Source organism: Papilio machaon, chromosome 4 (genome assembly GCF_912999745.1).
Source record: "Papilio machaon chromosome 4, ilPapMach1.1, whole genome shotgun sequence".
NCBI classification, from domain to species: Eukaryota; Metazoa; Arthropoda; class Insecta; order Lepidoptera; family Papilionidae; genus Papilio; species Papilio machaon.
Window position 1 is genome coordinate 8,358,822 of NC_059989.1, and position 18,212 is coordinate 8,377,033.

An 18,212-nucleotide genomic window follows, 5' to 3' on the forward strand; every position below is an offset into this window, starting at 1 on the left:
TTTCTGTCGTAACCCATGTATTGTTAACTCTCTCATACTGTTTGTAAAAAAAAATAACATGTTTTTTTAGTTGAAATCGGTTAGCCTTTACTTTCAACTATCAAAATCTTTATAATAAAAAATTAATATTATCGGTAAAAGATTCCATCTAGTTTTAGTTAAAAATATTTTGTTACTTTATTCTTTGATTGTTTTCGTGGTTTCTATAATGATTGCAAGTTCTAACATTACTCATAATTTAGTTATTTTTGAAACAACCACCATAGTACATTCGATACGAAGTCAAATCGCTGTCTAATGTAGTTCAAAGTTAATTTAATGCTTTAAAATGTATTTGAAATCTTTATATATATTGACTATAGTAATTAATATGGTTTTTGGAGTGCTTTTTCACGAGCCATCGTCATTAAAAATAATGCCTTCGGAAGATATAGAAAATATGGCATTTGGATTTTCAATCGGTTATCAAAAATCCGGGAAACTGGGTAAGTACTGTAGTTGTTAAGCCAACGAAGACATTGTTAGCTCAAATAATCGTCAAATCTCAACAATTTTAATGTTATTTAAGCTATAACCCAATTGTTATAGTAATCGGTGCACCGTATAGCGATCTGAACGGACGAGTGTATATATGTGCTATTGAAGATATATTAAAAAACAACGGCATCTGTGAAAAAGCTAACATAGACGTGGAAAGACTCACCGTAAACTCTACTAGAGGTAATGTATTCTTCTCTAGTTAAAATATACACAAGGAAACAATTAAACCATTTCATATTTTTATGCAGATTTTGTTTTCTTTTTTATCTCTTCCATCTTTTCTATGGTATCGGGTTCTTTATTCAACAGTGGAATCGTTAAAATCAAAAGCAAAAGCGGCATATGTAGGGCGTGGTCCTTCAAGCAAATTATTTTCTTTATCTATGGCCGGCAATGCACCTGCAGTTCCTCTAGTGTTGGGGATGTCTATAATAGTTAATGATCAACTTGTTTGCTTCCTTCTCTTCTAAAAAAGCTACGTCTATGTAGAAAAATTTCAAGTTATGATTTTATTTTTAGAAGATTATCCCGACCGTCATTACTGTCTTGGTGCATCAATTACTGCAACGGACGACTACTTCTTGGTAAGTTATCTTACTTTTTTTTTTCAAATCAAACGAACAAAAATTCATTTTATTTGTATTAGCGAAAGCAATTGAGTTGGATTATACCATAGTATGTTCTACTTGTGCAGACTTGTGCCCCATTTTGGAAGTCATCGTATGATAAAATTCAGCCAGTCGTTACCTCCAGCTCCTATGGTACTTGTTTCATTTACAATGGTACAGCATATCTTTATAATGGACCTTACGAACAATTCATCAAAAACAAGATCAATAGACGTAAGTATCTAATAATAACAAGGTTTAGTACGAGTTTGTAAAACAACTAGAAATTGCAGAATTAGTATGCCGTCGATATGGAAATGTATAGGAAGTATTTTTAAATAGCAAATCTACTATTCTATTTAATTTTCTGTGGGTTACCACTATCGTTAAACTTGTATGAAAACATGTTTTCATTCGTCATTAACTTTGAAAATTAAAAGACAACGATATGCTTTAGTACAAATGTTTCGGCAGTTAAATGTAAAGGTAAATTGTTCCAGTAAACTACAAATAGTTTAAATTATAGTAGAAACTGAAAAAAAAAATACTACAAAACTTTATTTCCCAGATTCTTTTGGCAATGGACTTGGTTGGACTTCATTGTATGATCAAAGTAATAATTTAATACTATTATCCAAGATATTTGACAGAGGCTACTTCAGTTATATTTCAAGCGAAGATCCTTTAAAACCTTCATGGTCCATAGAAAGCATTGGTGGTTCTGCCTGGTTCCAAAGTATTGTCAATAAGTTCCGCTATGTTGGTAAGTAATGCAAAAATATCAAAAATTCAGAGCGAGTGAATAGAGCCCTATACTATCGTACAATGTTTACAATTATGAAGTAAACTTTTTATAATATTTGTAAAGCAATTTGTTAGAAAATTATGAAGCCAACAAGATATGTATAATATCAAAAATTAATATACATTAGAACCTGGATGAGATTTCTGTCTAACTTAAGTTTTTCGCTTATGGAAGTCTTCCGTCCTGACCCCGACAATTACTCTCCCTTAGAAGTTAGATTAAATTAAAACGTATATATTTTTAAAATACATTTGAAAAATTATGACAAACTAGATAGAGCAACCCTAAAGCACCACATTTGTTAGTGTCAAATATCTCTTTTTTATATTCAGGGTCTGCTCTGGCATCGGGAACGTTCTTTTATTCTGGTATTAATCAAACATTGTATGCATTTAGTATGCGAACAGATGACACATACGGAAAGGTATGTTAATATATTTTTTAGTATATAAAAAGCAAGCAGTCAATTGATATTGTGAGAATATACTCTGCACCAAGCTATTGTGATTCAGATACGTTGACAGAGAAGTATTCGTACTAGTAATAGAAAAAAATAATTTACTTTATTTATTTTCCTATTACGTTATCTTCTTCACATTTTTCCTAGTTTAAAATGTTTTTACAGATATCATTTTTGCGATATAAAAATCAAAAATTGTATTTGGTGCCACGCATCAGCATCGATTTTGAAGCGATTAACACAATGTTCGGTTCGGCGATGCTCGGGGCAGATATTAATTCTGACGGATACACGGAGCTACTGGTGGGAGCGCCTGCCTTTTATGAAGACGATGCCTATGAAACAGGCGCCTTGTACATCTACACAGGTGGCGATTTGGTAAGTTGCTATCTGGTAAAATAAATTAATTCATTAATAACACCACGTGACAGAACAGGAATTTTTGACAGTAAATAAATCAATAATCAGTAAAAAAACAATTCTGCCCTTGTATTACTTCATAAAAAATAGTATAGAACACTTGAGTTCTTCAGTTCCCAGTCTTGACTGTTCAGTTAAAAACCAATAAGTCTGACTGACAGTAATCGAAATTAGATTATCAGAGAAGTATCACAAACTCGTGTGAAAAAAACGAAAAGCGAAAAAGGAAATTCGAATACAATAGTGCTAGCTTTTTAAGTCCACTTAATTGAATAAATTACTATGGAAGGTGGTATTTACAAAAATTGTAAAGTATCTATCTTATTTTTCATATTAAACTTTGCAAAGGCCACTATTGGAAGCAGGAACAGAACGCGGTTAATCGTTGGTAATAAAGTGGGTGCGAGGTTTGGCAGTGCTATCGCTTCGACCGACGTCGACGGAGATGGTTTCCCAGGTAAAAATATCTTAAAAATGTGTGTGCTTGTGTGCGTAAAAGAGTTTACATCTCTGGGGTGGCGTTTATCAACACAAGCTACTGAAGCTACTTGATTTTATATCATAGTTTAAATTTATATTGCAGAAGTGATTGTGAGTGCTCCATACGAAGACTTAGGTATTGGCGCTGTATACATCATATATGGGAAAGAATTGAACAAGAAATGTCTGAAAGGCAATGACTTTAAGGAAACAATGTACCTCTCGCAGTTCGTGTCGACACAAAGAATTCAGAATGTTGACTTCAAATCTTTTGGAGTCACGCTTCAAGTCATCAATGATGTAGATAACAACGGTGCCGATGGTAAGTTTTGTGTAAATACCAACGTACTATAATCTTATTGTGATTTTACACTACAAAAAGATGTCAAATTTCTTATTTCCTTTGAAGACAATGACACAACGACACTTTGAGTACAAGTATTTCGGCAGGGATAGTGGACATGAAGTTCTTGTATAGTGTCACACATCTTCGATAATCGCTTTAAAAGCCCTTATCATTTTAAAATGTTTCAACGCTACCAAATTAGAATCAAATTCCACATTTGTAGGGCGTGTGTTTTTTAAACAACTGACTCTTGTTTACAGAATTGGCTGTGGGATGTCCTGAAAGCTCGCGTGTAATTATGTACCGAGGCGTCCCTTCGGTAGGTGTGACTGTAACTTCACACCTCGTCGGTGATCAGGTAAATATCATATTTACACTTGTCTGTTTTCATCTCATCTCGCATTTTTCATCATCAACTACCATCATTTCTTTTGTTGGCTAAACTTTATATTACTTAACGTCGAGTTGGAGATTGCAACTTTTATGTAAAATGTATGGAAAATGTAACCTAAAATTAGAATTCAATAACTAAAAATCTGCGAGGTTCCGCAACTTTAAACTTTGGCTAGTAAGTGCTTAGATAATACCCTATTCGCCATTTAAGTTGCAATCGCCAACTCTATGTTACATAATCTAAAGTTTAACCCTTTTGTCATTTATTTTTTAATCGTGTCATCTTCCACGTAATGCATGCTATAATTTTTACACCTAACGACCATTGAGTCTGTATTAATTTTGTTATCATATTTACAAAGTTTTTTTTGTCATTTTACTATTTTAGGTGGTTCGCATAAAGGCCAAGAATTTTACGGTCCGAGTGGTGATTGATATAAATATTCATGAAAAGCCACTGAATATCACTGGAAGTATGTATTTAGTGATATAGTTTTCAAATATCGTAAGTTAAGAGAAAAATGAATGGCATTGAACTTCATAAGGTAGAAGGTTGCTTGTTATTGGCGCAATTCAGTTACCGATTTTTTCATCCAAAATTATAAAAACAAATGTCAAATCTGTGGGTCTATCACGAATATTACCGATTTGCGTTTATGATGTTAAAATTTATACAAATCTAATGCAAATTTTGTTTATGATAATACGAATACTTTTTCGCAAATTTTCGTGCTAGGCCCTCTGTAAATGCTTTGAAGTTTAATAGTCTTAGAATCCCTGTTTCAGATTTATTGATTGAAAACAATGTTGTGGGGGATGGTGTACAAATAAGATACGATCAAGAATTGAAGACAATTAGTTTATCACGAAATAAAACAAAGTGCGTGATTGATGTTGATGTTGATATCGTAAGTTTATTTATTACTGTAAATTATATTTGTAATAATACTCCATTAAAGTCGTAAAATAAGATTATATTCGTTATTTTCTTAAAGTTTTTTTAATTTTTTTTTTTCAGAGTAATGATGAACCTGGTACTTATAAGTTTACGACTTCAGTAAAATTAGACGAGGCAATGTTTCAAAATGACGGTAAAAAAATAATTTTAAGTTTTTAAGATTTTTTTTCTAAGTTTTATGATATAATACATAAAGCACGCAGAATTCACCGAAAAAGTTCACCCATAATAAACATATTAAAACTTTGTTTTGTTTTCAGCATTCAATCCGTCATGGGTGGCAATATATCCAGAAAATCCTACGTCATCTCTGGACATTGAGCGGCGATGCTCAGGCGAGAGCTGCTTACCGCAATTAAATATGACACTGGAATGGTCTGGAAGGTAAAAATATTTTAATTTTGTTCTTAAACCACAAACAGTTTACCAGAAATCATTGGAAGAACTACTCCAAAACTACGAAAACTTGAAGGTTAAAAGAGTAACGATTTAAAATAAACAATTAATTGTAATTAAATTAAGAACTAGCTGTCGCCCGCGACTCTGTCCGCGCCGCATTTAAAAAAAACTTAATAAGTAGCCTATGTGTTCTTCCAGACTATGTTCTACATTTGTACCAAATTTCATCAAGATCCGTTGACCCGTTCCGGAGATACCTTCAAACAAACATTTATTAAATTAAAACGATTTTAGTAAATCTTACAAGTTGGGATCTACAAAGTCGGAGCAAGTGATAATGCATTTTAAAAACCACGGCAACAATTCGTACGTGCAGACATGCGTTTATTTGAGGATCAGTGGAGGCCGCGTAGGGAGGAATACTTGCGACGAACAGGACGGAACATATAAGTGCTTACTACCATTACCGATAAAGAGAAATGAAGAGGTAATCATTTTCCTGTCCATTACTATTTTAATTCAGTTCCTCCGATCTTCCATTATTACAGCATTATTCTTTCTGTTCTTTTCTTTACGAAGGGTTGGAACAGTATGTATGTACAACTCTCAGTCGTCTCATATCCTATTTTATACAATTTTAATAATAAAACAAAAATCTTGTTTCCAGCATATTTTAACAATCCCTATAGATATGAGTAGTCCGACAAATGATTTGAACACTTTAGTGGTCGACGTGAAATTCTACAACAGCAGTTGCGTTATGCAAACCGAATACCAAGAGACGCAGCTAGTCGTACCTTTAGAGTTGAACGCCGAAGGCATTGCTATAAACGGGTATTTATAAAATAAATTCCAGTAGTTATTATTAATGATTTAGAATAAAGTCAATGCTTGCTTTTTTACTTCCACGATATGTGTTCGTATGTTGTATTTCACAAAGTTTTTTTTTTTGTTGAAAAAAATTATTATTACCTTTCTGCCTAACGATATTGTAAAGCTTTTTGTACACTTTCAATTTAAACTGCACAGATTTATGTGAGCAAAATTTGAACTATTAGATTGTACAGTTCTCAGTTTCGCTTACACACGTCAGTTTTAATTGTACCGTTCGATTGTGCAGTTAAATCTGAAAGTGAGTAGCAGGCTTTGCAAACTGCGTTGGTCGATTGCTAATTCGTGTATGATAAGTTAATAGATAATATTTAGCTGAAGATAACTACGATTTGAACGAATTAACATTAGTTTCTGAGACCAACATCTCCTCACCCCAGTTTTATCTTTGACGAAACAAAGATAAAAATATGTTTTAGACGGAATTTTTGGTCTCAGAAGCTCACGGTAAAAGAATTTTGTTAACAACTTTCAGTGCATCACGTGATCGAGTGGTTACCGACAGCGACGTAATGGATAAGACAGTGGAAACTTGTGAAAACTTCCAAGAATATGCGGTAATCATACTAATATTATAAATGCGAAAGTTTAGATAGATGAATGGATTGATGTTCTATTGAAGTTATCACCGGAAGGAACGACTGAATGGATCTTAATGAAATTTGACACAAAAGTAGAACATACTCTGAAAGAAAACATAGGCTGTTTATAAAGTTTTTTTTTTAAATTATGTGCGGACAGAGTCGCGAGCGACAGCTAGTTATCTATAGTTAACTGTTTTGTAATGCTTATTTCATCTTTCTTACGAACGATATTTTTTCCGTTGAACTTTCGTCAAATTTGATTAAAATCTATGTGTGTAATCATCCGTAATTTTTTTGCCCTTACTTTAACTTTGCAGATTATAAACAATGGCAGCATATTGTGGAGACGTGTTCGTGCTATAATTAAATGGAAGAAGCAAATATTTATTAAAGAATATAAAGTGAGTTTTGATTCAATTAGATAAAATGAGATTTTTATTTAATAATTTCTACTCATTATTTATTATTTGTTACAGATATTTCAAACTTCCGTAACGACGGACTGTGTCAGACAAGACACGAGTGAGGAAGTGACATACGTGTGTATGCTAACCTTAGAACCGAATTCCATATTCAAAATAATTCCAACTACAATTATAATGGAAAACGACGTTGGTTTGTACAAAATTAATCCTTATTGATTAAAAACAAATTAATTCACTGAAAGACATTTATAATAATTAAATTGTTGAATTCAACACATTAATATTTAATAATAATAATAAAATTGATATTTTTAGAGAAATATCGAGTTGGAAACACGCTCAACATATCTTCAAGTCTAGAGTTATATTTGCTTCCCACAGAAGAAAAGAAAGAGTTTTCGTAAGTAATCAAATGTTTGTTGATGTTTTCTCGTTTGACTATTTTGCATAATATCGTCCCAAAAAAATATCATTGATACTTTTACTACAAAATTTAACTTCATATTTTATAGTAATTGTCATAGATAGAGGCCTAAATGCAACAGAAAAGGTTTGCTTTTTAACAATATTTGACAGGACTTAAAACGTAATTAGAAGACGAGTGACAATGTTTTTCGTTTTATCTAATTTATTTAATAATACAAGCTGCACATATTTGCGAAGAAATTCAAAGATATGTGAGAAGTCAAGCAACTCACAGTGGACCATCGTGGTTGACTATGGCCTAGTCACCACTAACTTAGGGTAGGGTAGGGTAGTGGAGTCGTAAAGTGAGCTGATGATGATGATAATTAATTTATTGATTGTTATAGATTAACTACAGTTATAAAGTACCACAAGGAGCTATCAATTGGACAAAATAAGCCATTAATAATAGCAATAGCGGTTATAGTGGCTTTATTAATATTAGCTCTAGTCATTTATATTCTACGTAAGGTAATCTTAATTATTACTTTCTATAAAATTGTTTTTTTTTTGTTTAGTAAGCAAAAAGCTTTTCATCTATAAATTTTTTCTTGGAAATGAACTTCTGTATAATAATAATCTTTAGTACCGATACTAAAAATTAAAGAAAACTTTTCAGATTGGCTTCTTTAAAAGAAACACAAAAAAGAAATTAATACAAGAGAAGAGGGAAGATGAATTAAGGAAAAGTGTGGTAAGTACATTTTAATCGTTATTAAATTTTTACAAACATTTATTTTTTTCGTATTAAAACCGACGAAATAAACGTCCAGGTAAATTAATACTAGAATATTTGTTCTAAATCTGATTTGATTATAAGTTTTATGTTACCGATGTATTTATTTGTGCATAATATTATAGAAACGAATGGCGCCTTCTGGAGCAAACGATGCCAGTACGAGCTCGGGTAGCACAGGACTTCATAATGTAAGAAGCAATAATACAGAAATTGGAAAATAAATATTTAGAGTAGTAATTATAGTAAATAACTTTTGCAGCTCAAATAATTACAAATTCTAAATAAAAAATAATTTAATTTTACAATTTGAAATAATATTGTTGCAAATAATTTATTTATTTATTCCATCGAATTAAGAAAAAAAAACTTGCATAAATATTTCTCCTGAAATTGCAACTGAAATTAACTTCGATAACTAAAAATCGGTAAACTTAGGTAACTGAAACTAATAATTATTTTAATTAAATTCAAATGACTGAACTCTACGACATTACAGAAAAGAATGCAAATGGAATTCGGTATTTGTTCTATTGATTTATGACAAATAAAAAAAACAAGTAATTTGTTCCAGAAAGCCTTAGAATCTACAGAAATACCATTCAAGTCAGAATGCTCAGATATAGAAATTTGTGAAGAAGACAACCTCATCAAGACACGGGAAGTTGAAGTTCATTAGAATATTGTAATATTTGAGTTAATAAACATAATTGTTACTTGAATAATTTTTAATCATTTGATTTCTATTACATAATATTTATAATTCAATACCGCGTCATTTTAAAATCGTCAAAGATCATGAATCCACGTATTGTGTGTGTAACAAATACTTATACTAAAAAAACAAACAAATACTGATGGTAAAAAGTTGTGCTAAATAACTTTATATTATATAATATACGGTCATCCGACTGGTCTTATATCGCAATAAATATGTTACAAGATGTTCCCGTCAGCCTTCACACGTCTGATAATACTCCGCCTCGCATCACTTAAATGAAATCCATCAGGATTAGTTGCGGATAAGACATGCCAATCGAACTGATCCCTCAGCGCTGTTACGTTCAAGTTAACGCGTGTTAACACTTGATTGATCGTGACATGTATACCATTTTTGAAAATAAATACTACAAAACAAATGTAACGTTGAAGTAAAATAATATAGGTATTATTTTTTAACTATTCCTACTGACCTAACAATAATTTTTATTTTTTTATTTGTAACATTACCAAAGTAATGGAAAAAATGCTTTCGAGTATAGATTTTTATCAGGAAATGCGGACTTGTCGCAATGATCCTTCACTTGATGACATTTCATGCTCGTATCCTTGTTGATTGATGAAATGGCAACTCGTTCCGATGGAAGTAATCTATTCTTTTCGTCGGTAGACTGATTAGATTAAGCTCTCACTGTTACATGTATTTCGTAAGGTCACGGAATGAGTATTCGCAATATGTCGATGTCATTTTAATTAAGTCTACCCACAGAATTGTTATCTGAGTTTTTTCCTTATTAAGGATGTACTGATGAGAGTATTTTAATAAAGAATGGTCAGTAAATATCTTTGACTTCAAAAGTAATTTTTCAAGGAATAAAAAAGTAGAGATTTGTCGGGGAAGGGGATGTATTGGAATGGGAAATATGCATTTACAATTATGTAACTTATTGCACGATGTCGATTGGTAAGGTCAATTCGCTATTTTAGGGATTTCAGAAGGCCGTTCGTTCGCCACATCTTAATATATATAAATCTCGTGTCACAATGTTTGTCCTCAATGGACTCCTAAACCACTTAACCGATTATAATAAAATTCGCACACCATGTGCAGTTCAATCCAACTTGAGAGATAGGATAGTTTAAATCTCAAATTATAGTCGCAATTTTAATTTATTGCTAATTATTTGTCTGTTATTATTTGACAGTCACAATTATCTGTTAACAGATGTCGATACCTTTCGACTGGGTTGAGTAAGTAATCAATAGATGGCGCTGCTATGGTAAATCTACGAACGTGTCATATAAGCTACATTTATTTTTATCTATTTTTCATACCCCAATTAAGTTTTTTTTAACTGCGCGCGGACGGAGTCGCGGGCGACAGCTAGTTATACTATAAAAATAAAAAGAAACTTCATTAAACAAGTAGTAAAAAAATGAGTAACAAAGTATGGAACTACTTTAAACCACTAAAGCGAATACCATTCAGATACGAAAGCGAGTAACGTTCAGAGATTAGTTTCAACAAACTTTTGCACTTTGTTGTAACCGCAAAATATGAGTTTGAACTTAGTTCTCACAGATATCTTTACCGCAAACGTATATTTTGTTGAAGTTTAATTTACATTAAAAAGCATAGTCAGTGGTTTCAATTACGCAAATATCAGAATTTGTGTGTTACAAAGAACAAACAAATTCTACTAAAAGGACCCATTACAGTACTATGATAATAGTTTATTATAAAGTTAATTTAATTTCTTATTCATTTCCAATATATTCAACAATTTAGTTTACTGCACACCCTGTATTTACATAAATAATAAAGAAAAAAGTTCGTAATTATTTTCAAACATTCACCATCGACGACGTATAATTGAGTCTATTGAAGAAAAAAAAAAGAACAACTTTGATTCTGTTTGACCCGTCGTATTTTTAGAGTTTGGAGATAAAACTAATTAGCTTGATATTTTCATTTCATCAAAAGACCTCTCGTCGATTTAAATAAGAAGACTGCCAGATAATTAAATTTGCCAACGCCGCTACCGAACGTCGCGACAAGATCTTCGGCGTAAACAGATGTCGCTCAATGTTTTACAACTACGTGCGTGGAGAGAGTATGAGACATCGAGAAGACTTGCTTAATGTTAACAATTTCTTGTATATTATTGCGTTGCTTAGCTTTTTTCTTTTTCCAAATGTTCCTTACTCATGAACAGAGTCAACACACAAAGAGATTAAGAGAGCTAAGGAAGTATTTTCAATAAGCGTAAGATAAATACGAAATGAATGATTTTCAAACTTAGTATGTACGAGTACATAGTTTTAAGAATTTTCCATGTACACGCATAAGATGTAAGTTTATTTACAAAAACAAATAAACAACATTTTTTTTTACTACAATACAGGCCATGACTCTATGATTATGTGTTAAGGCCGATTTTATTTTATTAAGTGTTTATAATGCGGGTACTTAACGGTTTACTATCGTCATTATCAGATACTTTGTTACAAACTCGAGTATTAAAGGAACGTTTAGTTTCATAGAATAAATGAAAATTCGCAAAACGATTCTGTCTTCTTGTTATTCTTTGTTAGTAACAACTTATAATATGGTTGGCATTTACCATTTGATTTTACAAAATTTTCAATAGATACTGAGTTTTCTAACCAAATAAACACATTGTTTCCATTATTAACGTCTAAAATGTTTATATACTTTTTATGTTTGGGATAAATTATTAAATCTATTTTGACAATATTTCGTAACTATTTGTAATTTTTACAGACTAAAAAGATTTCTGTATTACGTTCACTTTTTATTTCAGAATAACATTGCTTGGGGTTAAGTCTACATTTTTTTTTGGTTTTATTTTCACTTGCATGTAAATGCAGATTATTTTAGCACAGAATTGAATTCTCTTACGTGCTATTAGTATACTGGTGTTAAGTGCAACGAAAAATTCTGCGCTGTGGCAATCGACTAAACGGGCTTTACCGTACGCTTGAAATTTCAAGAATTTTGTAATCAGAATAGATCCCTATATATACACGTGCAAATTGTTTTAGTAATAAAACCAGATTGCAAAAATATAGAGAAATTTTAAAACATGAAAAAAATAATATCACTCTGTGTTCTATTTTTTGTAAATTTTCTAATAGTTTCTGCCAAAGTGCCAGGGTATAGGAGTTACAAAAATTTTAAATGTTTCAACGTTGAAGGCGACAGAACTAGTATAGAAAGATTACGTAATGCGTTACAGGAAAGAGATGTAAGTATTTAAAATACATTTTAAACCGCTGTATATCAAATAAAAATTATAATATGTATGCTTTATAAAAAGAAAGCTGCTTTGACAGCAAATAACCTGAACTATAATTACATCCTATGATCCCTTTCATTTACTTTAAAAAATAAACGCAAAATATATTGCAGTTTGTGCAATGGAAACGGTTAATAATGCCATAACCAAATAAACAACAATTGAATATAAACATAAAATGTTTCAGGAGACTCTTTCATACGCCGACACTAGAAACGGCGGTGAATTTGTCGTGGCGCCTCATTTAGAAGATTTCTTCAATAAAATAGTCGTACAAGAGAATCTGAAGGCTACAATGATCTATGACGACATTTCTAAGTAAGGAAAATACATCGATGTTGCTCTATTATTTTTATTACTTTTTATTTCAGATGTAAGATTAAGTTCACATGATTTATCAGAGCAGCTGTTTACATTATTGCGGAATATAATTATTAAAGTCTAGCAAAAAATAGTTTATTTTTGTATTCTTTAAGAAGTAAGAAATTATTCGTCTAAGTTCAAATTATTAAATTTGATGTAATATTTTACAGAATTATTCAATCAGAAAAGTCGATGCTAAGAGGTAATAAAGAATTCTCATGGACGGCGTATTATGACATCGACGATGTACGTTTATTTAATTTAATTTATTTGATAACTAGCTGTTGCCCGCCACTCCATCTGCGCGGAAAACAAACTTAATTAGAAGGCTATTCTTCCAGACTATGCTCTACATCTATGATAAATTTCATTAAGATCCGCTGAGCCGTTCCGGAGATATCTTCAAACAAACATCCATCCATTCAAACATTCGATTAAACTGTCACTCCAATTCGTAAAATGATCATTAAGGAACTCATAATGATACCATTGAACGTCCCTGAGTACTGATTTATGAATTAATTTGTGTATGTATTATTTGCAGATATATAAATACTTGACAAATATGAGTAAATCTTATTCAAATTGGTCTGAACTAATCATCGGAGGCAAGACTTATCAGGGTCGGTCCATATTAGGACTTCGTATAAATACTCCTTCACAAGAATATACACCTAAACCTGTTATATTTATTGAATCGGGTAATAATTTTAATTATATTTTAAAGCTATTAATTAAAAAAAAACAGAAACAGAATTCACTTGCCTGGTAACGAATACATAATACGACAATGTAAGCATGTAATAAAGCAATACGACAGCTCTTTATACATTGCTAAAGCCAATGGTTCGTTGACATATTACTAGTATACGAGTATTATTATCTGTAATATTATACCGTTTTTCGTTTTACCCAATTTAAAAAGAAAAAGCGCGGCCAAATGAATAGGTCCAAGTGTAAATGGCTCATGTTAAAATTAACTCAATTAGAATGTTATATACTTAATACTAGATTATAGCAGTTACATAGTACTTTATATTTTAGGTATTCACGCTCGAGAATGGATAGCTCCTGCAACTACTACGTACTTTATCAACGAGTTGTTAACAAGCAAGGACGCGAACATAACAGCCCTGAGGGATCAATTCGACTGGCGCATCTTCCCATCTGTTAATCCGGACGGCTATCACTACAGTTACACCGTGGTATGAATTTGTTTACGTTATAATTATTACATGACTAAGAATTTAACACGCACATTGTAAACGTGAAGTCACTTAAAATAATTACGTAAAATGTTGTCTTGTATAATTTTTCTTGTAACCACTCCAAGTAAGTTCTTGGCTTATGTTGTCACACAATAGTCATACACTCAACCATGCTACTCGCCATTTTAAAAAGATGCAGATTATTACTATGACTAGATTTTTACTAGCGAGATATCGGTGTGCTATACGCAGTTTTATACATTCTATAAGTTGAATATTGGCAACAATTGGAAGTACCCTACAACATTATAGAGCCTTGCCACGTACTCACTTGTTGAATTCTTGTCACGTCCGACATAAAAGTTAGATTCAGCGATAATATACACGTATATATCTACCCTTTATATTTCGGACCGAATTTGAAATTTAAGATCAAAAATGTACCTAAAATAGTTCGTAATTTATATCCCCTGTAGTACTGTTGAAGTTTTGATTTTTAATCTTGGTATTAATTTTAGGATCGACTTTGGCGAAAGACTCTATCAAAAACCACTAACCGATGCTTCGGTGCTGATCCTAACAGGAACTGGGATTACAACTGGGGTCGTAAGTATTGTGTTAGAAGGGTTATCTAGGCTAAGGAGTTCGAGTGTTCTTTATAGATCCTACATTTCGTAGACAGGTTAGATTTCTACTTCAATACTCTACAACAATAGATTTTATCCCGTTAGGTAGATTTCTAACTATAATATTTGTTTTTGTTAAACAGTGTGAGATTGATAACTAAAACCAAAGGAGCCCACATTCATAGGTAAATTATAAAAAGAGATTTCAATCCTTTTAATTTGCAGAACACTCATCAACGCACAATCCATGCGACTACCAGACATATGCAGGCTCCCGTCCGTTCTCTGAGATAGAAACACGCACGCTGGCGTCCTACATACAGAGCATCGACAACATGATGGCCTACATCAGTTTCCATTCGTACGCTGCCATGCTACTGCTGCCGTACTCTGATTCTACAGAACATGTGCACAATTACGACGACTTGGTATATTTCTGTTTATTTTACACGATAAAGTATAACTGTTTTAATATGATTATTCACTGGTACAAAGGTTTCTATTCTTTTATTAGTTTCAGTAGATTTATTTGTTAATATCTTATGTTATAAGATGTTTTATAATAAAATCTTTTAGAATCGTAGTTATGAAATACATGTAGTTAAATGTAATTTAATTTTAAATTGCATGCAATTTGTATAATATTTCCAGGTTAAAGTGGGTCAATCATCGCTTGATTACGGCTACAAAGTTAACAAAGATAAGAGATATGAGGGGCCCGGCACTGCGGCTGAAATACTCTGTGAGTTAAACTTTCTGAATATTCCAACTATGAAACTAACCACAACTACAATCCACGCGAAATGATCAAATGTAATTTATGAAGCATTATATTATATTAAATTTAAATGGGTTTCGGTGAACATGATATTTAATCTTCAATTATTGGACCTTCAATTTGGACCCTCTCACCAACGCACATTCCTTCTAGTTATCCCGTGGACCTCAAATGGTCTTGGACAACTTATATACTGATAGTACATACCAGGTGTGGTTAACTTGATTAGACCACAGGTCTACTATTTACAGCCGAAACCCTGTTTGATTCACCAATTACAAAGTTCTTGAAATTATAAATGAGACAGGATAGTTCAGTTCAGAATTATTATATTAAATTAAAAAGGAAATTCTAAGACTCCACTTATATTGGGGGTACAGAGTTTTCGTCCTCCAATTCGACAGTCCGTAACACTTTTCATTTCTTGCAGACAAAGCTTCAGGAGGCAGTATGGATTGGGTACGTCATGCATTAGGTACACCTCTAGTGTTCACATACGAGCTACGAGGTAACTCCTTCCACTGGCCCCCATCCAGAATTCAAGAACAAGGAGACGAGGTGACACAAATGATGCTAGGGTTGGTCACGGAAGCGAATAAACTGGGATATTACTAAGATTGTAATTTTAAAAGTGTTTTGTTTTGATTAATAAATATTAAAATATGTAATGGATTTTATTTAATACTAGCTGTCGCCCGCGACACCGTCTGCGCAAAATTAAATAAAAACTTGACGTGTTTAAATGGCCTATGTCCTATATCTATGCCAAATATCATCGAGATCCGTTGAGCTATTCTGGTGATACCTTCTAACAACCATGCATCTAAACATTCGCATATATAATATTAGTAATATTCCAGTTAAAATATTACAACAATAATTAACGTTCAAAATGTAAACTAACATGCATCAATACGTAATAAGTGTAAAAAAAAATTCTACAAAAAAGTAAAGGAGAGATAAGGAAAATCAGTCTCTAAATAAGGTAAAACAGAAATACAAAACCGCAATTTTATTTTTTAAGACTCGCAAAAAAATAAAAAGAACAGTCAAATGCTCGTTATAGAATACGTACGTAAATTCGAGTCAGTGTTCTGAGATAATATATTTTTTCGCTCTTCAGAAGAAAAAACCTTTTCTTCTGACGCGAATAAAAGCGTTATTTAAATAATAAACCCCTTTAACATTTTTTTGTCACGTCAAAGTATGCAATGAGGCGTAAGCAATCTCCAGTAACGGCTGTGACGCAGCCTGCTTAATTTGAGGGAGGGAATAAGTTGTGACTTTTTTGTAACAAAACGTTATATTTTTAAATAATAAATGTGTTTTGTATAAACATATAATATAACTAAAAAAAGTATAATATGTCACCGATTGATCGTGAACTTAGTCAATTTTTAATCTTGTCATACCTTTTGGGAATTGCTAGCAAATGAACAATTTATATTCTGTAACTTTTTTATATTTTATAACTTTAAATATATATAATATATTAACACCTCTTTCATTGAATTTTCATATTTTTTAATTTTGAACAATTTGATATTTTTTTCTGTTATTAGGCTCTAAATATTATATACCACTAAATAGAAAGGTACATAAGAACCTGCCTGGTTAACAGCCACGAAAGCTGAATATCCTTTTATTACGTACATTCAAGCAAAAGAAAATGTTTAATGAGTTTCTTTCAGTTCACAGAACAATATTGGAGAGCATCTCGCTACAAAGAATTTCTTTTGAATTATCTTTAAGGTAATTTCGGTAAAGACGGCTCGAATATTCTAAAAGATATTAATAATATTTTAATGTGATGAGTGAAAAAAAAATAAAAACTTTTGGAACGCACATAAACACTAAAGTACAAAAATTAAATAAATCCTAAGGTTTGTATTTCAAACAGTGTTTTCTACTTTACCTTCTTGATTTTACTCTGTATTTTACGAATGTGCATTTCTCACATTTTCCCACGTTGTACGAGGGTCACACTGAAAGTTCTTAGAAAATCAAAAACTGAGCAAGCTAGCAAGTTGTTATTTACATTATATATTTTCAGAATATTACTATTAACATTAATACATCGCTGCATTCGATAGAACCATCTAGAAGACCATTTTGCCCAATCGTCCTTAGGGCTCTCTTCGATGGCCTTCTGGAACGCAGCCACTGGTTGTTTGGCGTCCATAAAATTTTTTCCTCGAAGTTTTTCTTTTATTTTCGGGTATAAATAAATGTAGCAAGGTGCGAGGTCAGGGCTAAATGGTGGGTGACCCAGCAATTCCACCTCTGACGACGCCAAATAGTCGATCGTTCGTCCGGCGGTGTGCGAAGAGGCGTTGTCGTGATGAAGGAGGATCCTACTTCAAGGTCGTTTTTCTCGATCTTTTTCCAAGACAAGTGGCAAACATTTGTTAGTATACAACTCTGCAGTAAGTAACTTTTAATCTTCTAAAACAATTGTCGTATAATGACCGGTCCTTCCGAAGAATGAGGCCACCATCTTTTTTCCTACACTTCGACCTTTCTTCGATTTAGTTGGCAACTCCTTGGAAGGAAACACCCCCTGAGCAGATTGTCTCTTGGTTTCCGGATCATAGCAATAAATCCAGCTTTCGTCACCCGTAAGCATGTCGAACACAGCTTTTGAATCACCTCCGTTAAATATTTGTATCATTTCATGGCACCAATCA

At 32.2% G+C, this 18,212-nt stretch overlaps 2 protein-coding genes across 2 annotated transcripts; both read left to right on the forward strand.

The window, feature by feature from the left end:
• The first annotated feature begins 275 nt into the window (after positions 1-275).
• LOC106720607 (integrin alpha-PS3-like) lies at positions 276-9,189 on the forward strand. The gene is made up of 24 exons (XM_045686850.1): positions 276-485; positions 589-720; positions 1,060-1,124; positions 1,235-1,382; positions 1,717-1,911; positions 2,286-2,377; positions 2,579-2,791; positions 3,182-3,290; positions 3,417-3,635; positions 3,920-4,017; positions 4,441-4,525; positions 4,839-4,960; positions 5,071-5,143; positions 5,271-5,394; positions 5,704-5,896; positions 6,077-6,243; positions 6,776-6,857; positions 7,202-7,285; positions 7,361-7,499; positions 7,625-7,709; positions 8,122-8,245; positions 8,394-8,468; positions 8,636-8,701; positions 9,085-9,189. The coding sequence occupies exons 1-24, from the start codon at positions 329-331 to the stop codon at positions 9,187-9,189; spliced, it is 2,952 nt and encodes a 983-aa protein (XP_045542806.1). The 5' UTR covers positions 276-328.
• Positions 9,190-10,184: 995 nt separating this feature from the next.
• Positions 10,185-16,140, forward strand: LOC106720708 (zinc carboxypeptidase-like). Its single transcript, XM_045686851.1, has 10 exons — positions 10,185-10,194; positions 12,390-12,499; positions 12,738-12,868; positions 13,084-13,159; positions 13,458-13,614; positions 13,958-14,118; positions 14,640-14,727; positions 14,973-15,175; positions 15,399-15,489; positions 15,956-16,140. The coding sequence occupies exons 1-10, from the start codon at positions 10,185-10,187 to the stop codon at positions 16,138-16,140; spliced, it is 1,212 nt and encodes a 403-aa protein (XP_045542807.1).
• The last annotated feature ends 2,072 nt before the right edge of the window (positions 16,141-18,212 follow it).

Bases quoted from the DNA above. Each gene is read 5' to 3' on its own strand.
- LOC106720607 (XM_045686850.1), top strand. From the start codon at position 329: ATGTATTTGAAATCTTTATATATATTGACTATAGTAATTAATATGGTT. The intron at 3,291-3,416 runs GTAAAAATATCT...TTTATATTGCAG, and splicing joins CGACGGAGATGGTTTCCCAG to AAGTGATTGTGAGTGCTCCA. The intron at 6,858-7,201 runs GTAATCATACTA...TTAACTTTGCAG, and splicing joins AAAACTTCCAAGAATATGCG to ATTATAAACAATGGCAGCAT.
- LOC106720708 (XM_045686851.1), top strand. The intron at 13,160-13,457 runs GTACGTTTATTT...TATTATTTGCAG, and splicing joins CGTATTATGACATCGACGAT to ATATATAAATACTTGACAAA. The intron at 15,176-15,398 runs GTATATTTCTGT...TAATATTTCCAG, and splicing joins TGCACAATTACGACGACTTG to GTTAAAGTGGGTCAATCATC.